The sequence below is a fragment of the Cuculus canorus genome, chromosome 21 (assembly GCF_017976375.1).
Source record: "Cuculus canorus isolate bCucCan1 chromosome 21, bCucCan1.pri, whole genome shotgun sequence".
NCBI classification, from domain to species: domain Eukaryota; kingdom Metazoa; phylum Chordata; class Aves; order Cuculiformes; family Cuculidae; genus Cuculus; species Cuculus canorus.
Window position 1 is genome coordinate 6,390,542 of NC_071421.1, and position 19,988 is coordinate 6,410,529.

Genomic DNA, 19,988 nt, shown 5'->3' on the forward strand with positions numbered 1-19,988 from the left:
GCTGGCTGGGCTGGGGGGGAGCTGCCGTTCCCCATCCCGCCACCGGCATCTCCTCCCCGCCTCGAGTTGCAAACGGTGCCGGAAAGGAACCACGTAGGGGGAACCTTAGCAAAAATAAGGGGAAAAAACCCTATTTGTCATGCCCAGCTGATGTTCTCCAGGCTGATGGTGGTGAGGAAAGGACCGAACAACAACAGCTTGGAGAAAGAGCTTTGACTTTTCTATTTCTATTTTAATTTCCCGGGAACTGTAACGTGTGTGCTGAAGGGTTTCTTTCTTTCTCCCCATGTCCAAGGGCATGGTGCAAAGCCGAGAAATCAATGAGCCCCTTTGGATGAGTAATCAAACTGTTTGTGTACTCGCACGGATCATTTTGGATCACGATGTCTGGCTCCTGTACAGGATTGCAGTTGCGGTGTGCATCCAGAAAGTGTTTTGCAGGAAGAGGATTGCAAGAGGAGATGAGGGCAATGGGTGCAATGTGGAAATAGCAGAAAAGCACTTTATTACGCAAAGCAGTGGCAGCAGAGGTAGGAAATGAGGTTGCTGAGGCTTCTGACCACCACAGAGGACCCAGGCTGAGGGGTGCTGGGATGCTTCTGTTTTGAGGGTATCAATCTGAAAAATTCAAGATTCAGATCCGCGGGGAAAAGTGCCATCATCCCCTTTCCAGTCTCAAGAGTGGTTTGGGTAAATTCTGAGTATGGCCTGAACACGTGGATGGCTGGAGGCAGAGCTGAAGCCCATCAGACGGGGCAGAGTGGAGCTCGGCAGCCTCTGTTGGACACTGGTGATATGAGCACGCTGTCAGCGAGTGGTTTGAATGGGGAGGCGGTTTTTGCTTTATTATTATCATTATATATTATTATCAGTTTTTCATGTTCTAATGCAAACCCCAGAAACTGAAACCCAGTGGAGAGCCCTCCCCATCACGTCCCTCCTTCTTCCTCCTCCAGTCTTGGAGTGCTGCAAGTTTTGGGCTGCTCCAAGCAGGTTTGCGCGTAGGGGAGGGTCACGCCGGCAGCGTTTGCCGAGGGTTGGGATTTGCAGCAGGAACGTGGGGCCATGCCGGGAGCCGTCAGTCACTTCCTCACATTGTGTCTCTTCTTCCTTTAGCGCTGCTGCGGGAGGAGGTGGCCCAGCTGCAGGAGGAGGTTCACCTCCTCCGGCAAATGAAGGAAATGCTGACGAAAGACCTGGAGGAGACGCACGGCAGCAAGTCACCGGAGGTGCTCTCGGCCACCGAGCTGAAGGTGCAGCTGGCCCAGAAGGAGCAGGAGCTAGCGCGTGCCAAGGAGGCTCTACAGGGTAAGGACTGTGCATCCCTCATATCCCACACCTCTCCTCATGACCCTGAGCTTAATTAACAGGAAAGCCATCCCATTTATTTATTCTGTGATTCTTTTTGGGCTGTGCAGCGTGTGGTGGGAGGTTGAATGAAGGGTGGTGCTCCCCAGGAACTTCTGCTGTCCTGTCCCAGCGATGCAGAGCTGAGAAGGACCAGGGTGGGGGTGGGAAATGGGGGGTGGGAGGCGATAGTAGTATTGCAAACTAATTCCCCCATGGCGAGCTGTGGAGTAGAGCCAAGAAAAATGCAGCTGGAAATGGTTGCGAGGTGGGGACGGGTTGGATTTGAGCCCCTTGGACTCCTTTAGCAGCGAGTTTCCCAGCAAGTGCGCCTTTTCTTGTCCTGCATGGAGTTATTTGGAGCGCTGGAGAAAGCAGCAGCTGGGTCTGCAGGTGGTGTGCAGGGTTTGCTCCTTTCTTTGTGCCTTCATTTAGGTGTTGTCCTTTCCTTGTGGCTTCATTTGAGTGTTGTCTCACAGTGGTCGGTGCCGAGTTCTCCCTCCCTCAGCAGCAGCTGCACAGCGAGCTTGCTGCAAGTCCTGGGACCAGGGTGTGCAAGGGAAAATGCAACATTCCAGCTTTTCCTCCCCAAAAACAAGCTGGCAGTAAGTCCGAGCAGGACGGTTTGTTAGCCGGAGCCGAGGGATGATCTTAAGTAAGGAAAAGCTCTCATGCGTCAAACCCTGGCAGCGTCGCAGCTCTAAATATCATCTCAAATCCCCAACATACCGCGCTGAACTTCCACTTGTCAGCTCGTGTTTGCGGATTATGAAGAGAGGCTGTCAAAAGTTTTCAGGCTCAGAGGCTGAGAGTCAGGTGAGGAGCTGCGGGGCAGGAGAGCCCCAGCCCTGTGCTTCAGCCCCGGTCCGGGATGCTGAGGTGCGTGGCGGGGCAGGGAATTGGGCTGAGTCGGTATTTCAGGGAGGATGTTTCAAAAAACTCTTATTTTCTCACTCTCTGGTTGGTAAAAGCATCCTTATACATTAGGAAGAGCCAAAATATCTCCAAATTCTTACTCCCCACCCATGCTACTGGTGCAGCCTCTGGCAGCAGGAAATGCTCTGGGTTTATAAAAACTGTAATTGGAGAGAAAAAAAAAAAACTTAATTAAGGAGTATTTGTTCTGCTTGGATGGGAGGTAAAGTGCTGATAAATGCAAAATGTGGAAGAGCAGGACTATTTTAAGACTATTTGCAAAGAAAATAAGAATAATAAGTCATCAAAGAATGAGGTCATATGCGCTTCTGGGGGGGACAGCGCAGAGAAAAGGTGAGTTGTGCTTGAGAATCGTGTGTATTTGGGGAATATGGGAGGTAATTCTCCCCCTCTGCTCCACTCTGAGACCCCACCTGGAGCCTTGTGTTCAGTTCTGGAGTCCTCAGCACGGGAAGGACATGGAGATGTTGGAGCGAGTCCAGAGGAGGCCACGGAGATGATCCGAGGGCTGGAGCACCTCCTGTACGAGGACAGACTGAGAGAGTTGAGGTTCCACAGCCTGGAGAAGAGAAGGCTAAAAATAACGTAGGGAGACCTTAGAGCAGCTTCCAGTACTGAAAGGGGATCCAGGAAAGCTGGGGAGGGGCTCTTGATCAGGGAATGCAAGGAGAGGACAAGGGGGAATGGTTTTCAGCTAAAAGAGGAGAGATTGAGATGAGATCTTAGGAAGAGATGTTTTGCTGTGAGGGTGGGAAGGCCCTGGCCCCGGTTGTCCAGAGCAGTGGTGGCTGCCCCATCCCTGAAGGTGTTCCAGGCCAGGTTGGATGGGGCTTGGAGCCCCTGATCCAGTGGGAGGTGTCCCTGCCCGTGGCAGGAGGTTGGAACTGGATGGGCTTTAAGGTCCCTTCCAACTCAAACCATTCCATGATTCTATATAATGTTGTTTTTCTTATTGGCTGCTGTATGAGCAGCTGGGATTGGTTTTCCAAGGTTTCTCTGCAGGTGTGATGGCTAGAAAGAGGGAATCTCAGCTTGCATTTGGAAAGACATGTAACAAGAAGCCGTTTTAAATCGATGCTCCTTCCCTCCCCTGCAGTATTGGAAAGCTTTTGCATAATTTGGAAGAGCTCGCCGTGCTGGATCCGGCCCTGCAAGCTGGGCTGGAGGCGCTGGGCAGCCGAGCAGGCTTAGCACAGCAGCGGATATGGAGATGGGTAATGTGGAAACAGGATCAGCAGCTGGAGGGGAGAAAAAAATCCTTTTTCCTTTCCATGAAAAAGTATCTGTAGAGAAACGTAGCCAGAAGAGGAGATAAAATGGCAATAACTGTGCCTGGTGAATGGTTCTGCCAGGAGAAACGCATCGGCTGATGGAGGCATTTGGGGAAATAATGGCTTTACATTAAGGAAACGCAGGATATGGCAGCGTAAAGAGTTTGGGAAACCTGGCCAATGCCATCCCGTGGGTCTGGAGTTTGTCAGTCATGTCCGGCAGCCAGAGAGCATCCCCAAAACCACCTAAGCACCTCGCAGCCCGCAGCGCTGCGAAGCCCCATGGTCCTCACTAAAGGATGCCCCGCGCTTGGCAGCATCGGCTGCAGCATCCCTGCGCCGGCACCAGCGTGCGACCCACGTTGGGTCGTGTGTAATGTCATTAGCGGATAAATTACATGGAAATCTGTCATCGTTGCTGGCTCTGAGCCTGGAAGTGCGATGCAGCTGGTTCAGATAGATATTGGCTCGACGGGTCTCGATGCAGAGAGAAGCAGAGGTGGTTTGCCGGCGGGTTTGGCTTTCGGGGACTCCAGCAGTTTTAACAGACTTTGTTTTGCGTGGCTGTACAGGGTTTGGATTGGGATAGTCCGGATGGAGAAGTGTGGATTCCTCATCCCTCCTTAGCAATGCGTTTCCAGCCCTTTCTGACAGCATTTAGCAGGAGGGTAAAGCTGGCAATAAGCAACATCTTCCCTGTGCTGTGCTAACGAGGTCTTGTTGTGGAGAGAGGGAGCGAGCAGGGATCTGGAGCGGCACAGGATGCTCTGCGGGAGCAGTGCGAGCAGTTTCTGTATCCCTGGCAGCATGTGCTTTATCCGTCTTTATTACTCCTTTTTCTGGGCTAATTGCATCCCTTGCACTTCTTTTTTTTTTTAGTCAATTAACAGCCAAATAAAATCCTGTAGCACTTCATCGTCCCCTCCTCCTATGCTGGGACGTGGGATCGTGCTTATGGTGTTAATGCAGTTCTATTTTCCCTGGCTCCAGCTGGAAGGGAAGGCTGGGGTCTGGATTTCTGATGCGGAAATCTCCGATGGGAGAAGTTGCAGACAGCTTTATTACTGCTGGGTCCTGCTGTGGGCAGGGACTGTGCCCAAGCGCCTGGGGGACTCGAGGAGCCTCTTGGCCGGGTGACATCCATGAGCATGTGGCCTAATGGCAGAAACTCCATTTCTGGGAAGGATATCCGGTATGCTGGAGTTTGCCCGCGGGATTATCACGCAGAGAGCAAACCTGGTTTCTGTTTCCTTTTTGAGTGAGAAGGTGGAGACCTCAGGCTGGCTTTCCTCACTGCTTCGGAAGGTGTGAACCAACTTCACGTCTGCTCTGCCAGTGGGTTGTAGCTCAGCTTCCTCCCTCTCGAACGTGTGGCTCGGAGTTGTGACCACCCCAGGGATGGCGTTTGGGCTGGAACAAGGCTCCTGCAGAAACCTTCGGTGCACCCAGTTGGCTGCAGCGACGGAGTGGGTGGCAAAGGAATGGGTGGATCGGTGTCCCAGTGGATGGATGTCCCATAGGATGGATGTTGCAGCAGATGGACATCCCAGCAGATGGATGTCTGCTGGAGCATCTTCCATACAAGGACAGGCTGAGAGAGTTGGGCTTGTTCACCCTAGAGAAGAGAAGATGTTATAGTGACCTTCCAGTACCTGAAGGGGCTACAAGAAAGCTGGAGAGGGACTGTTCATAAAGGCTTGTGGGGATAGGATGAGGGGGAACAGATATAAACTGTAGAGGGGCAGATTTAGGCCTGGTATAAGGAAGAATTTCTTCACCGTGAGAGTGGTGACACACTGGCCCAGGTTGCCCAGGGAAGCTGGGGCTGCCCCATCCCTGGAGGTGTTCCAGGCCAGGTTGGATGGGCCTTGGGCAGCCTGAGCCAGTGGGAGGTGTCCCTGCCCATGGCAGGGGGTTTGGAATTGGGTGATCTTTAACGTCCCTTCCAACCCAAACTATTCTATGATTCTGTGTCCCAGAGGATGAGTGCCCTGGCAGAGGGGCATCCTACTGGCTGGATGTCCCAGAGGATGGGTGTCATAGCAGATGGATGTCCCAGCCATGGACCTGGCCAAGGAGGCTCTCTCCACCAAAAGGAAAGGGGATCTGTACAGGAAACCCACTGTGTTCCCATGAAGACCCACTCACAGATGTCACTGACCGCCTTGTCATGACCGTGGGGGTTGTCCTAGGTTGGCCCTTAGCCAACAGTTAAACAGTAGGCAGCCGCTCTCTCACCTCCCTCCACACTGGAAGGAGGATCAGAAAAGGAAAAGAACACTCGTGGGTTGAAATAAGAACAGTTTTGCTAAAACAACAAAATAAGAGAAAATAAAAAGCGGCTGCCGAGAAGAAAATGAATTCTATTCCAGCCGAACATAAACATGACCTAGCAACAACCAAAACCAATGTGTGTTATCAGCATCGCGGTCATGCTAAATCCAAATTACAGCATTATACCAGCTGCTAGGAAGGACGTCAGCTCTATTCCGGCTGAAACCAGGACACTGGTCTGGTTTGGAAAGCTTTTGGCTTCGTGACAGGGTGTTTCCAGGTAAATCTCCCCAGGACAAATGCCTCACCTAATCTTTTCCTGAAATTCAACATTGCGCTCGAATTTCCTGCCTGCATCATACATCCGCGCACCCGGGAGCGAGTGCTGGCTCTGCCCCACGCCGTTCAGCGTTGATGTCTTCAACGGCAAGATCTTCTCTGTATATAGTGACGGCTGCACCTGGGGGACCGTTTAATGACAAAGCAAGGGGCAGCACTGCAATTCCTACGCGGAGTTGACCGATTTTGTGGGTTAGTCATGGTGACAATATTGAATTTCATGGTTGGGATGGAGAAACAGGAGAAATTAAGTGAATGTTAACAGGACAGGATGGGTTTATGTGTTTCTCTTGCACGAGGCATGACCAAGCCTTGAGTGGTGCCCCCTGGGGATGCCTTTTCCTGCGTTAGAAAAGAAGTATATGATTCAGTAAGTGATAAAGTCAGCTCCAGTTCTGTTCCTGGCGTGAAAATCCCCACTGAACAGGGTAAGAGTCTGGAGAAGAGAAGACTGAAGGGAGACCTCGTCACACTCTATAGCTTCCTCACAAGGGAGGAGGAAGAGCCAGTGCTGAGCTCTTGTCTCTGGACGGAAGGGAGTGGGAAGCCGGGCAGAGATACTATTTCTATGGTCCAAACAGTCATTTTTCACCTAACATCAGATTACCAAAGTAGACAAAGTAATTGTTATCTCTGTGTCCTCCAAGCAACCCTGAGTTAGGTGGTGCAATCACAACTGCCACCTCATTTTCCTTCAATTTTATATTATTAATTTGAAAGTGGGGGCTATTTATAGCAGTCCCCGTCTTAGGGGGTGTTTTAGCACACATTAGCAAATTCCCATCCAGAAGCTGGTAGATATTGAGGCCAGATGAGCTGTAGGGTGGTGGCAACGCTGGGTTCTCTCGGCTGGGCTGCTGTCCCAGGCTAGGCTGTGCCACTCCGGTTGTTGCATCCGGGCAATTAGATTGAAATCTAATTGCTGATTAGGTAAAGGTGGAAACAGAAGGCGTTAGGGGCTTGATTTTTAATTGTTTAGGCTGTGAGAGGAGCCCAGTGTGAAGCAGGTCCTGGTACTGCTCAGTGTCCATCATACTTGTCCTGAAGGAGTGCTGCTCAGGGGACTGATCATGTGGCAGGAGATGGAAGCTCAAGTGACAGGAGCTTAGATTGACCCCGCGCAGGATGAATGGTGCAGGTGGAGATGTGTGGGGTGATGGCAAGAGTTTGAGGGGCTTCAAACTGCTGTTCCAAACCAATCCTTCCTATCGCTTAGTGCAGAGCTCCTGAGTCCTGGGAGGAGCTGCTGGATTCCCACTTTGCTTCTGCTGTCTGCTTGAGGTGGGAGGGGAGAATAAATAATGCAAATAAGCCGTGGAAGATCTGCTCACAGCATGGGTTTAGGGTTTCTTGCTTCTCTTGTTGCCTTGGGTCAGAGGTTTTCATAGAATCATAGAATGGTTAGGACTGGAAAGAACCTTAAAGCCCATCCAGTTCCAACCCTCTGCCATGGGCAGGGACACCTCCCACTGGATCAGGTTGCTCCACACCCCATCCAACCTGGCCTTGATAACCTCCAGGGATGGGACATCCTCTACCTGTCTGGGCAAGGGAGGTTTTGCCAGAGGGTACGGTGCAGAGGGGGTGTAGGAGAGTTTGTTTAGATATTCCAAGGGGGCTGAGATACAGCAACCTGGCCCTGGATCATCAGATGAAAGAAAAAAAACCATTCCACCTCTTTGGATGGCCCCAATGGCCAGTGAAAATCTGCTTTATTCCTCTTTGGCTGCCCCTGCTGTCACGCCATGAATGGCAATGGCTCGTTTCCCTGACCAAGTAATTAGCTGGGCTTGTTTGCTAAGGATGAATTAAGCCGCCGCAGCGAGCGGTGCGTGGTCCAGGAGTGCTGGCAGCCCTAACGGCTCACTTCTGCCTAACTTTTTTATTTTCCTCTTGCCTCTTTCAATTAATTTCCTATTAATTAGGTTTGGAATGAAGTTCTCAAATGACTGATAAATCTTCTTTAAGCTTAGGAGCTAATCGGTTTTGGAGGAGAGAGAGCAGTGGTAATAGAGGAGGGTAAAAAAGTTGCATTGATTTTAAGCAAATCTCTCAAATATGAATGAAAACAGAAGCTTATTTGTCCTTTTGGGTTCGTGGGAGGGACCCACTCCTGCAGTGCCCCAAGTCCATCATCTTACAGTACTGGTTGGTGTGAATATCGGTGAACATTCAGGCTTGGAAGGTGATATCTGCTTTTCTAATAGTATTTCTAAGCATTTTATATTTTTTTTTTGGCAAGTAATGAAGTGTTTTCTATAAATCTTTAAGAACCCAGAATGCTGCCACTAATTAAAGGAGGTTGTATGCTATAAGGGACCTGCTATTTAATTAAATTCATTAGGAGCCTTTTGTCGCTTCCAGCTTCAGAGAGTGCCAATGTGACTTCAATTTTTATACTCAGTATCCTCGAGGAAATTCGTGTATGTGTGTTGCGAAGTGTTCAGATGTGAAAGTGGGGAGATCCTCAACAGCGCATTATCCTGTGGGAATGGGGCTGGGATCAGCCCTGCCCAGGAAGGGTAACGAGGGGCAGAAATTCATAGAGTCACAGGATGGGTTGGGTTGGAAGGGACCTCAAAGCCCATCCAGTGCCACCTCCTGCCATGGACAGGGACACCTCCCACTGGATCAGGGGCTCCAAGCCCCATCCAACCTGGCCTGGAACCCCTCCAGGGATGGGGCAGCCACCACTGCTCTGGGCAACCTGGGCCAGGGCCTCCCCACCCTCACAGCAGAACATTTTTTCCTAAGAACTCATCTCAATCTCCCCTCTTTCAGCTGAAAACCATCCCCTTCACCCTCTCCCTGCAGTCCCTGATCAAGAGCCCCTCCCCAGCTTTCCCGGAGGCCCTTTCAGTACTGGAAACTGCTCTAAGGTCTCCCTGGAGCCTTCTCTTCTCCAGGCTGAACAACCTCAACTCTCTCAGCCTGTCCTCATACAGGAGATGCTCCAGCCCTTGGATCAACTCCATGGTCTCCTCTGGACTCACTCCAACATCTCCATGTCCTTCCTGTGCTGAGAACTCCAGAACTGGACACAGGGCTCCAGGTGGGGTCTCACCAGAGCGGCAGTATCTCCTCCCTCATCCTGCTGGTCCCACTGGTGTCCCTTTCAACCCGAACCATTCTATGATTCTGCCTGGGGAATGCAGTGCACATCTGTTCCTTTTAAGCGTGCCACGGTGAGGGTTTTCTTGTGTTCCTCACTCTGGTCTTTATCACACACACGTTTCATCGGGAGAAGCTCAGAGGTGCATTAAAGTGCAGCTTAACCCTCCAGCAGTGGCTTGTTCCGGGTGAATGAAGGGTAGGAAACTCTTCATGGGCTGAAACGCTCATCATGGGTTTCTTTAATAGAGTAAGATCGGACCTGCACATGGAGAAGGGTCCCACGTGTGATGTTGCTCTCATTTTCTAGCAGCTTTTGTAACCTTGACAACTCTTGATGGCTTTGGGCTCGTTTTTTTCTGTTGGTTTTGAGGCTTTTAGGGTTTTTTGTAATATAGATGGATGACATGAAAGCTTCTCTGCTTGCAACGCAGTGGGTGGAGGGAGTGGTGGAGGGGCAGAGGGTGTTTCATACCATCCCACTCCCTTGGGAGCAGAGTTTGCTCAGGATGGAAAAGCATGCGAAGTCTTTCCTAGAATGAAAAGCAATATTTATATTCTGACTTCTAAACTGGGCAGTATCTTGGTGGGGTGTATCTGGAGCAGGGAGCTGCAGGGCAGCCAACGACCAAGTTCAAGGCTGGGCAAAGCACTTTACATCCAGAAATTACTGAAATCCTTTATCCTACCTGGTATTCCTATGATTCTGACTTGTTTTACCAGACTTCCAGTCAGCTGTCCCTGTGTCTGTGGTCAGCGAGCATCCCTCGCTGGTGTGTGGGAGAGGGAAACCACAAAGGTCTTGCTTTACCTCAGGGCTGGTGAAGTGTCCCCAGTGCATCCCATGGTCCCCCGATGCATCCAGCCTCCCTTTCTGTCCCCTCAACCTCACGTGGCATCGTTGAGCTGGAAGGGGACACGTAGGGAGCACTCGGCTCGTGGGAGCGCTGCAGGAATCCGCTGAGCTGCTAAAAATAAACCAGTTGTGGTTTATTTATCCCGTGAAGGAAGCAGTGAGCTTTCTTCTGTGCTGGATCTTGAAGCTGTGGCAATGGTTTTGCTCCTGAAACTCCTTTTCCAGGGACCAAGTTGCCCCTTGGAGGAGGATGAGTGATGATTAGAAGCCGTGGCAGTGATGTGATGGACATTTTGGGGAGCTGCTGGGTGCCCGAAGGGTGCAGCAGTGGTGGTGAACTGGGTGTCTGCTCACAGCCCAGTCCCAGCGCTGATAATTCTGCTGTTCTCTCCTTGGAAAATAAAAGCAGTGGAGGTGAGGAGGTTGCTGTGCCCCCAGTGCTTTAACCATCATCTTCCCCACAGCCATGAAAGCCGACCGCAAGCGCTTGAAGGCGGAGAAGACGGACCTGGTGAGCCAGATGCAGCAGCTGTACGCCACGCTGGAGAGCCGCGAGGAGCAGCTCCGGGACTTCATCAGGAACTACGAGCAGCACAGGAAAGTGAGTGTAGGTGCCCAGCACCGTGGTCTCAGGACATGAATGTGAACGCGAATCGCGGTTTGCCATCGGGAAAAAAACACCTAAGTTCCATCTTCTTGCAGCCTTGCAAGGCTGGAGCATAGCAGGTTATGGATAAACAGATACCGGAGGAAATCAGGCCAGCAAGCCAGACCTGGGAAATTTGATGTCATTTTAAGCAGGTGCATGGTGGGCATCCATTTTTGGGGGTCTGGTCACAACTCGTTACTCTTTCCAAGGCCAGCACAGGGCTCTTATGACCCCCCCCAAAGGTGCTGCTTGTCTCTTGGCACTGCAGCGGTCAGGTGGCCCCCAAGGGGGTTGTGGCCCCAGATGCTGGGAGAAGGGTCTTAAGAAGCACCTGGTCTTCCCCTTCCTTATGGCCACTGTGTCCTGGCAGGAAAGCGAGGACGCGGTGAAAGCCCTGGCAAAGGAGAAGGACCTCTTGGAGCGGGAGAAGTGGGAGCTGCGGCGGCAAGCCAAGGAGGCGACGGACCACGCCAGTGCCCTGCGATCCCAGCTGGACCTGAAAGACAACCGCATGAAGGAGCTGGAGGCCGAGCTGGCCATGGTGAGTTCAATAACGCAGTGGGCATGACTTGAGGCTTGAGGGTGAACCCTTCACCACTCGGCTCAGCAGCTTGAGTGCTTGAAACACTCCAGCGAGTTTTGCTAAGTCATGAAATCATGGAATGGTTTGGGTTGGAAGGGACCTCGAAGCCCAACCACTTCCGACCCCATGCCATGGGCAGGGACACCTCCCACTGGATGAGGGGCTCCAAGCCCCATCCAACCTGGCCTTGGACACCTCCAGGGATGGTGCAGCCACCACTGCTCTGGGCAACCTGGGCCCACCCTGACAGGAAAACATTTCTCCTTAACATCTCATCTCAATCTCCCCTCTTTCAGCTGAAAACCGTTCCTCCTCATCCTATCCCTGCACCTACTGATCCAGAGCCCCTCTCCAGGTTTCCTGGAGCCCCTTTCAGTACTGGAAGCTGCTCTAAGGTCTTCCTGGACCTTTTAACTATTTGAAGTTAAATATCTATCGCAATATTGCATTTGTGCATTTGCTGCGGCAGCTGCATTGATGTGATACTGGCAGAACAAAAGATCCACCACTGGAAAGGAGCTGGATTTCCTCGGTGCAGGGAGCGACACTGGAAAGGGGACGGTGGGTCAGAGGCAGTGTTGCACTGGCTCTGCTGCTCCAAGAGATGTTCATATGGTTTTCCCTCTCCACTACCACCTTGGTGTTCTTCCCCAGGCTAAGCAGTCCCTCGCCACGCTGACCAAGGATGTCCCCAAGCGCCATTCCTTGGCCATGCCGGGTGAAACGGTGCTGAACGGCAACCAGGAGTGGGTGATGCAGGCTGACCTCCCGCTGACGGCCGCCATCCGGCAGAGCCAGCAGACCCTCTACCACTCACACCCCCAGCACACGGCAGACCGGCAAGGTGAGCACCTGCACAGAGAAGGATACGGGCAAGTTCTCAGGGCATGGGATCAAACCGATTTTGGGGTCTCTCTTCTTCACCTGGAGAAAAAAATGGACATAAGACATCAAAAATAGGTTTTTTATGGAAGTGCATCGGATAATTTACATGGGGTCGGGTTTGTTGGCATAACATTAACTCCCTGATCCCCCCCTGCCTTGCAGCAGTCAGAGTGAGCCCCTGTCATTCCCGGCAGCCATCCATCATCTCCGACGCCTCCGCGGCTGAGGGCGACCGATCGTCCACGCCGAGCGACATCAACTCGCCGCGGCATCGAACGCACTCGCTCTGCAACGTAAGATGCTGTGTGATGGGGGGGGTTTCTTCCGCACTGCCTGTGGCTGGGGATGCCGTTGGTCCTCTCCTTCCAAAAATGATAATGTTCTTGGGGTGGGCTATGGGTTGGAGGTTTGATGACCTGGAGAACTGCTTTCCTGAGGTTTATCCCAGCCCTGCAGTAATGCTGCCGCCCAGATGAGCTGCTTTTTGCTAGGGTCGGGGGACTTCTGGGCTGTGTTGGAGCTGATGTGATTGGATCCATCTGCTTCTGCTGCAGGGGGACAGTCCTGGACCGGTACAGAAGAACTTGCACAATCCAATTGTACAGGTAAGAAAGCCCTGTTTAAATTATAGGATCAAAGAATGGTTTGGACTGGAAGGGACCTTAAAGCCCGTCCAGTTTCAATCCCCTGCCACAGACAGGGACACCTCCCACTGGGTCAAGTTACTCCAAGCCCCATCCAACCTGGCCTTGAACACCTCCAGGGATGGAGCAGCCACCACTGCTCTGGGCAACCTCGGCCAGGGCTTCCCCACCCTCATGGCAAAACATTTCTTCCTAAGATCTCATCTCAATCTCCGCACTTTCAGCTCAAAACCATTCCCCCTCATCCCGTCCCTGCGCTCCCTGATTAAGAGCCCCTCCCCAGTTTTCCTGGAGCCTCTTTCAGCACTGGAAGCTGCTCTAAGGTGTCCCCAGAGCTTTCTCTTCTCCAGGCTGAACAACCCCAACTCTCAGCTGGGAGAAAAGAAAATCCTGCTCGTCACACCCAGTCCTGTGCTAGTGAGTGATTTGAGGGGGCTCAGAGGCACTGATTTGATTGTTTAATAATAAAAGAACAAAAGCCATCCTGAATTCTAAGTCTGGGATGTCTCAGATGGTCATGAATTGCCCCCAAATCCAGAGAATGCCGTAGGTGGTTGATGTGCTCAGAGCCCATCACAGTCTTCATGTTTGTAAGGCTCCAGATTATAAGATCAGGTTATTTTTCTGTGTTTGACCCTAAAAGAGTGGGATATTTAACTAAGCTGTGGACAAACCCTTGCTCTGACCTTCCTTATGTTGCCTGAAATCCTGAACCAGTTGAATCAAGAAGCCAAGATCCCAGAAATGTGGTGAGGAAGCCTAATTTCATTGCCAATTCCGCTACAGGTATTTCAGGAGTGGGGGTTTTTGATGCAGAAATTTAACATTGCTTTAGAACTGGACCCCAATATTTTCTGGAACCAGGAGGCCACTATTTTCTAGGGCCTGGACCCCAATATTTTCTGGAATCTGGACCTTATGGTCCATCATCTGGCTGAGAGAGTTAGAGTTGTTTCACCTGGAGAATAGAAGGCTCTGAGGAGAACTTATGGTGACCTTCCAGTACCTGAAGGGGCTACAGGAAAGCTGGAGAGGGGCTGTTCACAAAGGCTTGTGATGATCGGACGAGAGGCAATGGGTATAAACTGGAGAGGGGCAGATTTAGACTGGACATAAGGAAGAATTTCTTCACCATGAGAGTGGTGAGACACTGGCCCAGGTTGCCCAGCGAAGCTGTGACTGCCCCATCCCTGGAGGTGTTCCAGGCCAGGTTGGATGGGCCTTGGGCAGCCTGAGCCAGTGGGAGGTGTCCCTGCCCATGGCAGAGGGGTTGGAACTGGATGATCTTTAAGGTCCCTTCCAACCCAAAATATTATTCTATGATCTCTTATACGAGTGGAGGAGATGGATGAAAAGCTCGATGGCTAAACCCATAGCCTCTCTCCCTGCAGTCTCTAGAAGATCTGGAAGACCAAAAACGGAAAAAGAAGAAAGAGAAGATGGGCTTCGGCTCCATCTCCAGGGTGTTTGCCCGGGGGAAGCAACGCAAGTCCCTCGACCCCGGCCTCTTCGACGGTACGGCTCCCGACTACTACATCGAGGAGGACGCAGACTGGTGACCCCCGAGAGCCTCTCCCCGGCCTCACCGTTGCCGCTGTACATACCCCCCAGCCCCGCCTGTGGACGTGTTACCTGTCGTCTTGGGAGCGATGCAGCTGTGTCGTAACTTCAGTTTTCCCCTTTTTTTGTGTTTGTTTTTCTTCCCCCATCCCAGTAACTCCTTTGTTGTCGCCTCAGTTTGTTGGTTTGGGTTGGTTTTTTTTTTTGTTGGTTGTTTTCTTTTTGGGTTGATTTCCTCCTTCTTTTGACAAAACTTGAAACTTGAAGGACTGCTGTGTCTCTGTAAATATCAGAAATATTGTGCACTTTGTGCTTGTGACGTCTCGTGTCCGAAACCGCTGTTTTCCGGAGCCCAGCCCGCGGGATGTCCTCGCTCGGGAATGAAGAACCTGCCCAGCTGAGGGACCTTAGAGCAAAAACACACACACAGAGAAGAAAAAAAAGATCTCAATCGCTGTGATGTCTTCCTGGCCGAACCCCGTGGAGGCGACATGGGCTGGTTGTAACGCCTGCCGGTCTGGAAAGAAGTGTTTTAACGTTCCTTTTTTTTTTTCTTTTCTCGTTGTTTTTAATTTATTTGCACAAAGCCAGAGGAGCTATTCTAACTAAATTATTGCAGAAGTTTTGGGGGGTTTTATATTTTTCCACGTCGGTTGGGATGGGGCTGGGAGGAAGAAGGGTGTGTTTGTACTGTATTATCCTGGGAAGCTGCTGCCGAGGATCCTGGAGTCCTGGACCCCTGCCCTGGGCTCCCCTGGCTGCAGATGCCCCAGGAGCACTTAAAACGCCTTGGAAAACGCAAACCTAAATACGTGCCAGGAAATAAGATGGAGGGAAAGCTGCTGCGAGCTTTGCCCGATGTTTTTTTCCCCCATATTTGGGGTGGCTTCACCCTTTGCTTCGAGGAAAAATTTGGGGGGATCCGGCATGAGCTGGGAGGGGAAAGGCGATATCCCGAGATATCCTCATCCTCCAAGACATCGCTCGTCCCTCTCCCCGAGTTGGGCGGTCGAGGGGGTTGGGGAAATCGGTACGAATCGCCACCGGGGAGGTTTTTCTGGCACCCGGGGTGATTTTTCAAGCGTAGGTGCTTCCAAATCCCCTGGAAATGCCCCCAAAACCACCCCCCGGCGCGGCAGCCACGTCCCCTCCCCACTAACACGCACCGCGCTCTGCTTATGCCAAGATAAGTACCTTATGCTTTAATGCTTACCATATAATTTTAAGCTCTTAAAAATGTATTAAGATTTATTTAATGATGCTATCATAGTGTATTATTTTTCTTCATTCCAGTATGCCCTGGTTGAAAAAAAAAAAAGGGTATTTTGTCTTAAATCATCGAACTAAACCGCCGATGCCCTTGTTCTGTGTATTCCTGCTAACGGGATGATGCAGAGAAGCCACGGCGACGGCAGGGCAGGCTTCGCCCCGTGGCATCTTTCTCTGCAGAGAAGCATTTTTATACGGTTTGTTGTTTTCTGGGGGTATTTTTTTTTTGTTGTTCTCCTTGCGTTTTTATAATTTAAACGATAAAAGAGATGAGCAATCGCCTTGTTCTCGAGTAGTTTCCTTTGCATTTCAGCTTTTTTTTTTGTTTTTTTTTTTTTTGTAAATTAGGAAATAATTCTAAAAATTACTAAGAGGATGATTTATTTAAAAAAAGAGAACTTCAACAAATAGCATATGAATTATGGGTAACATTAGATTTAACTTTTTTCCCCCCCCCGTGAGTGGGGAGAATCCTTGAAGGCATGGATGCAAATATAAAATTATAAAAGATCTAAATAAAGCTTATTTTAAAGTATGTAGGAATTTCACGTGATTTAATTGCTTTGCCTGATGAAGATCCTGGCTTGATGCTGGTGGTGGCACATGGGGTCTTTGTCTTTTGGTCCACACACATGGGTGCAGGGCAGGGTGAGCAGCACCCCGTGCGAATCGGGGGTCCCTGAGGTGGTGGGGGATGCAGGAGAAGGCCACGTCCCTGGATTGGCTTTTCTCATGACCAACACTTGCGCACAGACATGGAACTGCTGGTGGATCTATATAAAATGGGATTCGAGGATTTAAGGTGAGTACAAGACCTGGAAATGTGAGGGAACAGCTGGAAGATGTCCTTGGAAGATATAATGGCAAGAAAAACAGGTGGGATAGAGAAGGGAGAAGTTTTTGTGCTGTAACACTAGTGGCTAAATTGTCATAGAATCACAGAATGGTTTGGGTTGGAAGGGACCTCAAAGCCCATCCAGTGCCACCTCCTGCCATGGGCAGGGACACCTCCCACTGGATAAGGGATCTCCAAGCCCCATCCAACCTGGCCTGGAACCCCTCCAGGGATGGGGCAGCCACCACTGCTCTGGGCAACCTGGGCCAGGGCCTCCCCACCTGAACAGCAAAACATTTCTCCCTAAGATCTCACCTCAGTCTCCCCTCTTTCAACTGAAAACCGTTCCCTCTCATCCTATTCCTGCCCTCCCTGATCCAGAGCCACTCCCCAGCTTCCCTGGAGCCCCTTTCCATACTGGAAGCTGCTCTAAGGTCACCCTGCAGCCTTCTCTTCTCCAGGCTGAACAACCCCAACTCTCTCAGTCTGTTCTCATACAGGAGGTCCTCCAGCCCTCATATCATTCTGTGGCCTCCTCTGAACTCGCTCCAACAGCTCCATGTCCTTCCTGTGCTGAGGACTCCAGAACTGGACACAGGGCTCCAGGTGGGGTCTCACCAGAGTGGAGCAGAGGGGCAAATTGTTAATAATTTATGGATGGATAAATCATTATTTTTAATGTATGGGTGGCATTTGTCACCAGTAGAGTTGTGCCAACCTTCCAGCAGGGCATGAGGTTGTTTTGGGGTTGTGGCTGTGTCGGCAGGCTGGAATGAAGCAGAGGACAACTGTGGGACCAGTGGAATTGGGACATTTGATGCCACAGTTTGATGGTGGTGTCATCCCTGGGGTCAGACTGCCCTGCAAGGACGGTGACCCTAAATCTGCTCTCTGCAGTCAGAGCCACTCCAGGTGCTTAAGCTACAATTGACAAGACCTGCAATGATTTTCTGCTTTTCAAAGCCATAATGAGGGTAGAGATGAAGAGACGTACCTTTTCATTTTTTTTACGGTGACATCCTTCTGGGTTTGTGAGCAGCCACAGAGAAGGTAAGAGCCACCACAGGCTGAAATGGGGAGAAACTGAGGGCAAAACCGAGAGAAACCCATCTAGAAGCCAGCTGGCTCGATAGATCTGTCACCTGAAGGTGTAATACAGTATTAATGGGAATTAAACATTGCATTAAAGTGTAACTATTGGGAGCAGCAGAGATAAGCTGGGTGCGGACTGTGGCAGGGTTTGCTGCACTTGGAGCAGTTCCCTGCAAGTATTTGTTTCCGTTCTTCACTCGCGGCGTGGGAGGGATGGGGGGTGGGTGCTCTTCCACCCCAGCCACAGCTCAAAAGGCTCCGGGTGCCCTGGAGTGTGGTTTGGGAGCCACCAGAGTTGTGAGTGGGGTGCTGGGTCTGGGGTGGCTTCTGGTGCTGTCTGGTTGTGCGGACTGTGCCGGATGTCCTGGGCCATCGGGTGTCCTGGGCCGTCCTTGTGCCATGGGGACCATGCCAGGTGTCCTGGGCCATCTGGTGTCCTGGGCTGTCCTTCTGCCAGGGAGACCATGCTGAATGTCCTGGGCCATCCTCATGCCATGGGGACCATGCTGAATGTCTTGGGCCATCCTTGTGCCTGAGGGACTGTGCTGGATGTCCTGGGCCATCCTTGTGCCATGGGGACACGCTGAATGTCCTGGGCCATCCTTGTGCCATGGGGACCATGCTGAATGTCCTGAGCCATCCTTGTGCCATGGGGACAATGCTGAATGTCCTGGGCCATCCTCGTGCCATGGGGACCATGCCAGATGTCCTGGGCCACTCTTGTGCCATGGGGACAATGCTGAATGTCCTGAGCCATCCTCGTGCCATGGGGAAACACTGGGTGTCCTGGGCCATCCTTGTGCCATGGGTACACACTGGGTGTCCTGGGCCATCCTTGTGCCATGGGGACCATGCCAGGTGTCCTGGGCCACTCTTGTGCCATGGGGACAATGCTGAATGTCCTGAGCCATCCTTTTGCCATAGGGACACGCTGACTGTCCTGAGCCATCGCCTGTCCTTGTGCCATGGGGACACATTGGATATCTGGGCCATCGCCTCTCCCTGGAGAGGGAGAAATGGATGTTGTCCTCTGTGCCGGAGCTTGTTGCAGCAGGAGTGAGTGGAGGGGACATTGTCCCTGTGGTCCATGGGTAATGTCCTGCACCGAGGGGTGTCTCCTTGGTGGCTTCATGCCCCTTGACCTGTGTTTGCCCAGCAGAGGAGAGCAGATACGCCAGGACTGCAGGAGCCTGTCCACGCTGCATGGTTGCTGCATCCACCTTGCATGCCAGTCTCCGAGCCGCAGCGCGCTGCGATGCTGCCACCGTGTGAGCAGTCCCCGAGCCGCAGCCAGGCCTCAGGCTGGGAGAGCCGCAGCCACTCTGGGAAATGCAGGGGACACAGCAACCGCCTTGGTGGCCTTTGTGCCCACCGTGGCTCCTGGCTGCCGTGTGGCCAAGGACTTGAGTCCAGTTGACTTCTGTTGCCCAAAGTCAACAACCCACCATGGCTCTCTGGGCTGAAAATAAGAATTTCAAGCTGAAGAGGGGGGAGAATGAGATGAGATCTTAGGAAGAAATATTTTCCTGTGAAGGTGAGGAGGTCCTGGGCCAGGTCGCCCGGAGAAGTCATTGATGCCCCATCCCTGGAGGTGTGGAAGGGGTTGGAGCAACTTGATCCAGTGGGAGGTGTCCCTGCCCATGGCAAGGGGTTGGAACTGGCTGGGCTTTAAGGTCCCTTCTGACCCAAACCATTCCATGATTCTAAAGAAGTGCAAGGTGAGGTGGTTTCTAAGAACAAGGCGTGTTTATTTTAGGTCTGACTCGCGGTGTTTGTGCACTTGGCACTGATAACATTGTTGTGCAGACGGAGTCACAAGCACATTTTTCCCAGCAAGGACTTTAGACTGAGAAAGGAAAAATATCTCTGCTCCACGCCGGGGCACGAGGTGTTGCGCCGGGACAGCCCGGATGCTTTGCCAAGGGAGACACTCGGGACAACTGTTCTCCTTTCCCAGTGTGGAAACTACCCATGCTGGTCCTGGTGTTGTCTTTGGGTGAGGTTACAACCCAAACCGTGTTTACCCATCACACCATGGCCGTGCACTGATAACCTGTAGGTCAGGACCGGGGTTGAGTGATGGCAGCAGGGAAGCAGGGGTTGAGTCCATCCTAGGGAGGTTTCCTGCTTTGGCACTGACTCACTTCATCGCTTTGAGCAGGTGATTTCACCTCCCTGGGACTTAATTTTTGTATTAAAGAGTTAACTTGTAGATGTTTAACACCTGAACAAATTATCAGGATGGTTGGTGGATTTTTCTTTTGTCTTGTCATGGAGGGGCTCAAAAACGTGTAGGCTTGGAACTTTGGGAGATGATTTAGTAGGCACGGTGGGGTT

General features: G+C 51.6%; 1 protein-coding gene across 3 annotated transcripts in view; it reads left to right on the forward strand.

The window, feature by feature from the left end:
- KAZN (kazrin, periplakin interacting protein) overlaps nt 1-16,233 on the forward strand; it is a 265,945-nt gene extending 249,712 nt beyond the window's left edge. For 2 of the 3 annotated variants that reach the window (XM_054085751.1, XM_054085752.1), the window contains exons 2-8: nt 1,117-1,308; nt 10,599-10,735; nt 11,154-11,324; nt 12,021-12,210; nt 12,414-12,544; nt 12,806-12,856; nt 14,287-16,232. In XM_054085751.1, coding sequence (XP_053941726.1) covers nt 1,117-1,308; nt 10,599-10,735; nt 11,154-11,324; nt 12,021-12,210; nt 12,414-12,544; nt 12,806-12,856; nt 14,287-14,454 — 1,040 coding nt within the window. In that variant the 3' untranslated portion in view covers nt 14,455-16,232. Of the gene's footprint in view, nt 1-1,116; nt 1,309-10,598; nt 10,736-11,153; nt 11,325-12,020; nt 12,211-12,413; nt 12,545-12,805; nt 12,857-14,286 lie in introns of all 3 variants that reach the window. The other variant, XM_054085750.1, reaches the window with a different exon arrangement.
- The last annotated feature ends 3,755 nt before the right edge of the window (nt 16,234-19,988 follow it).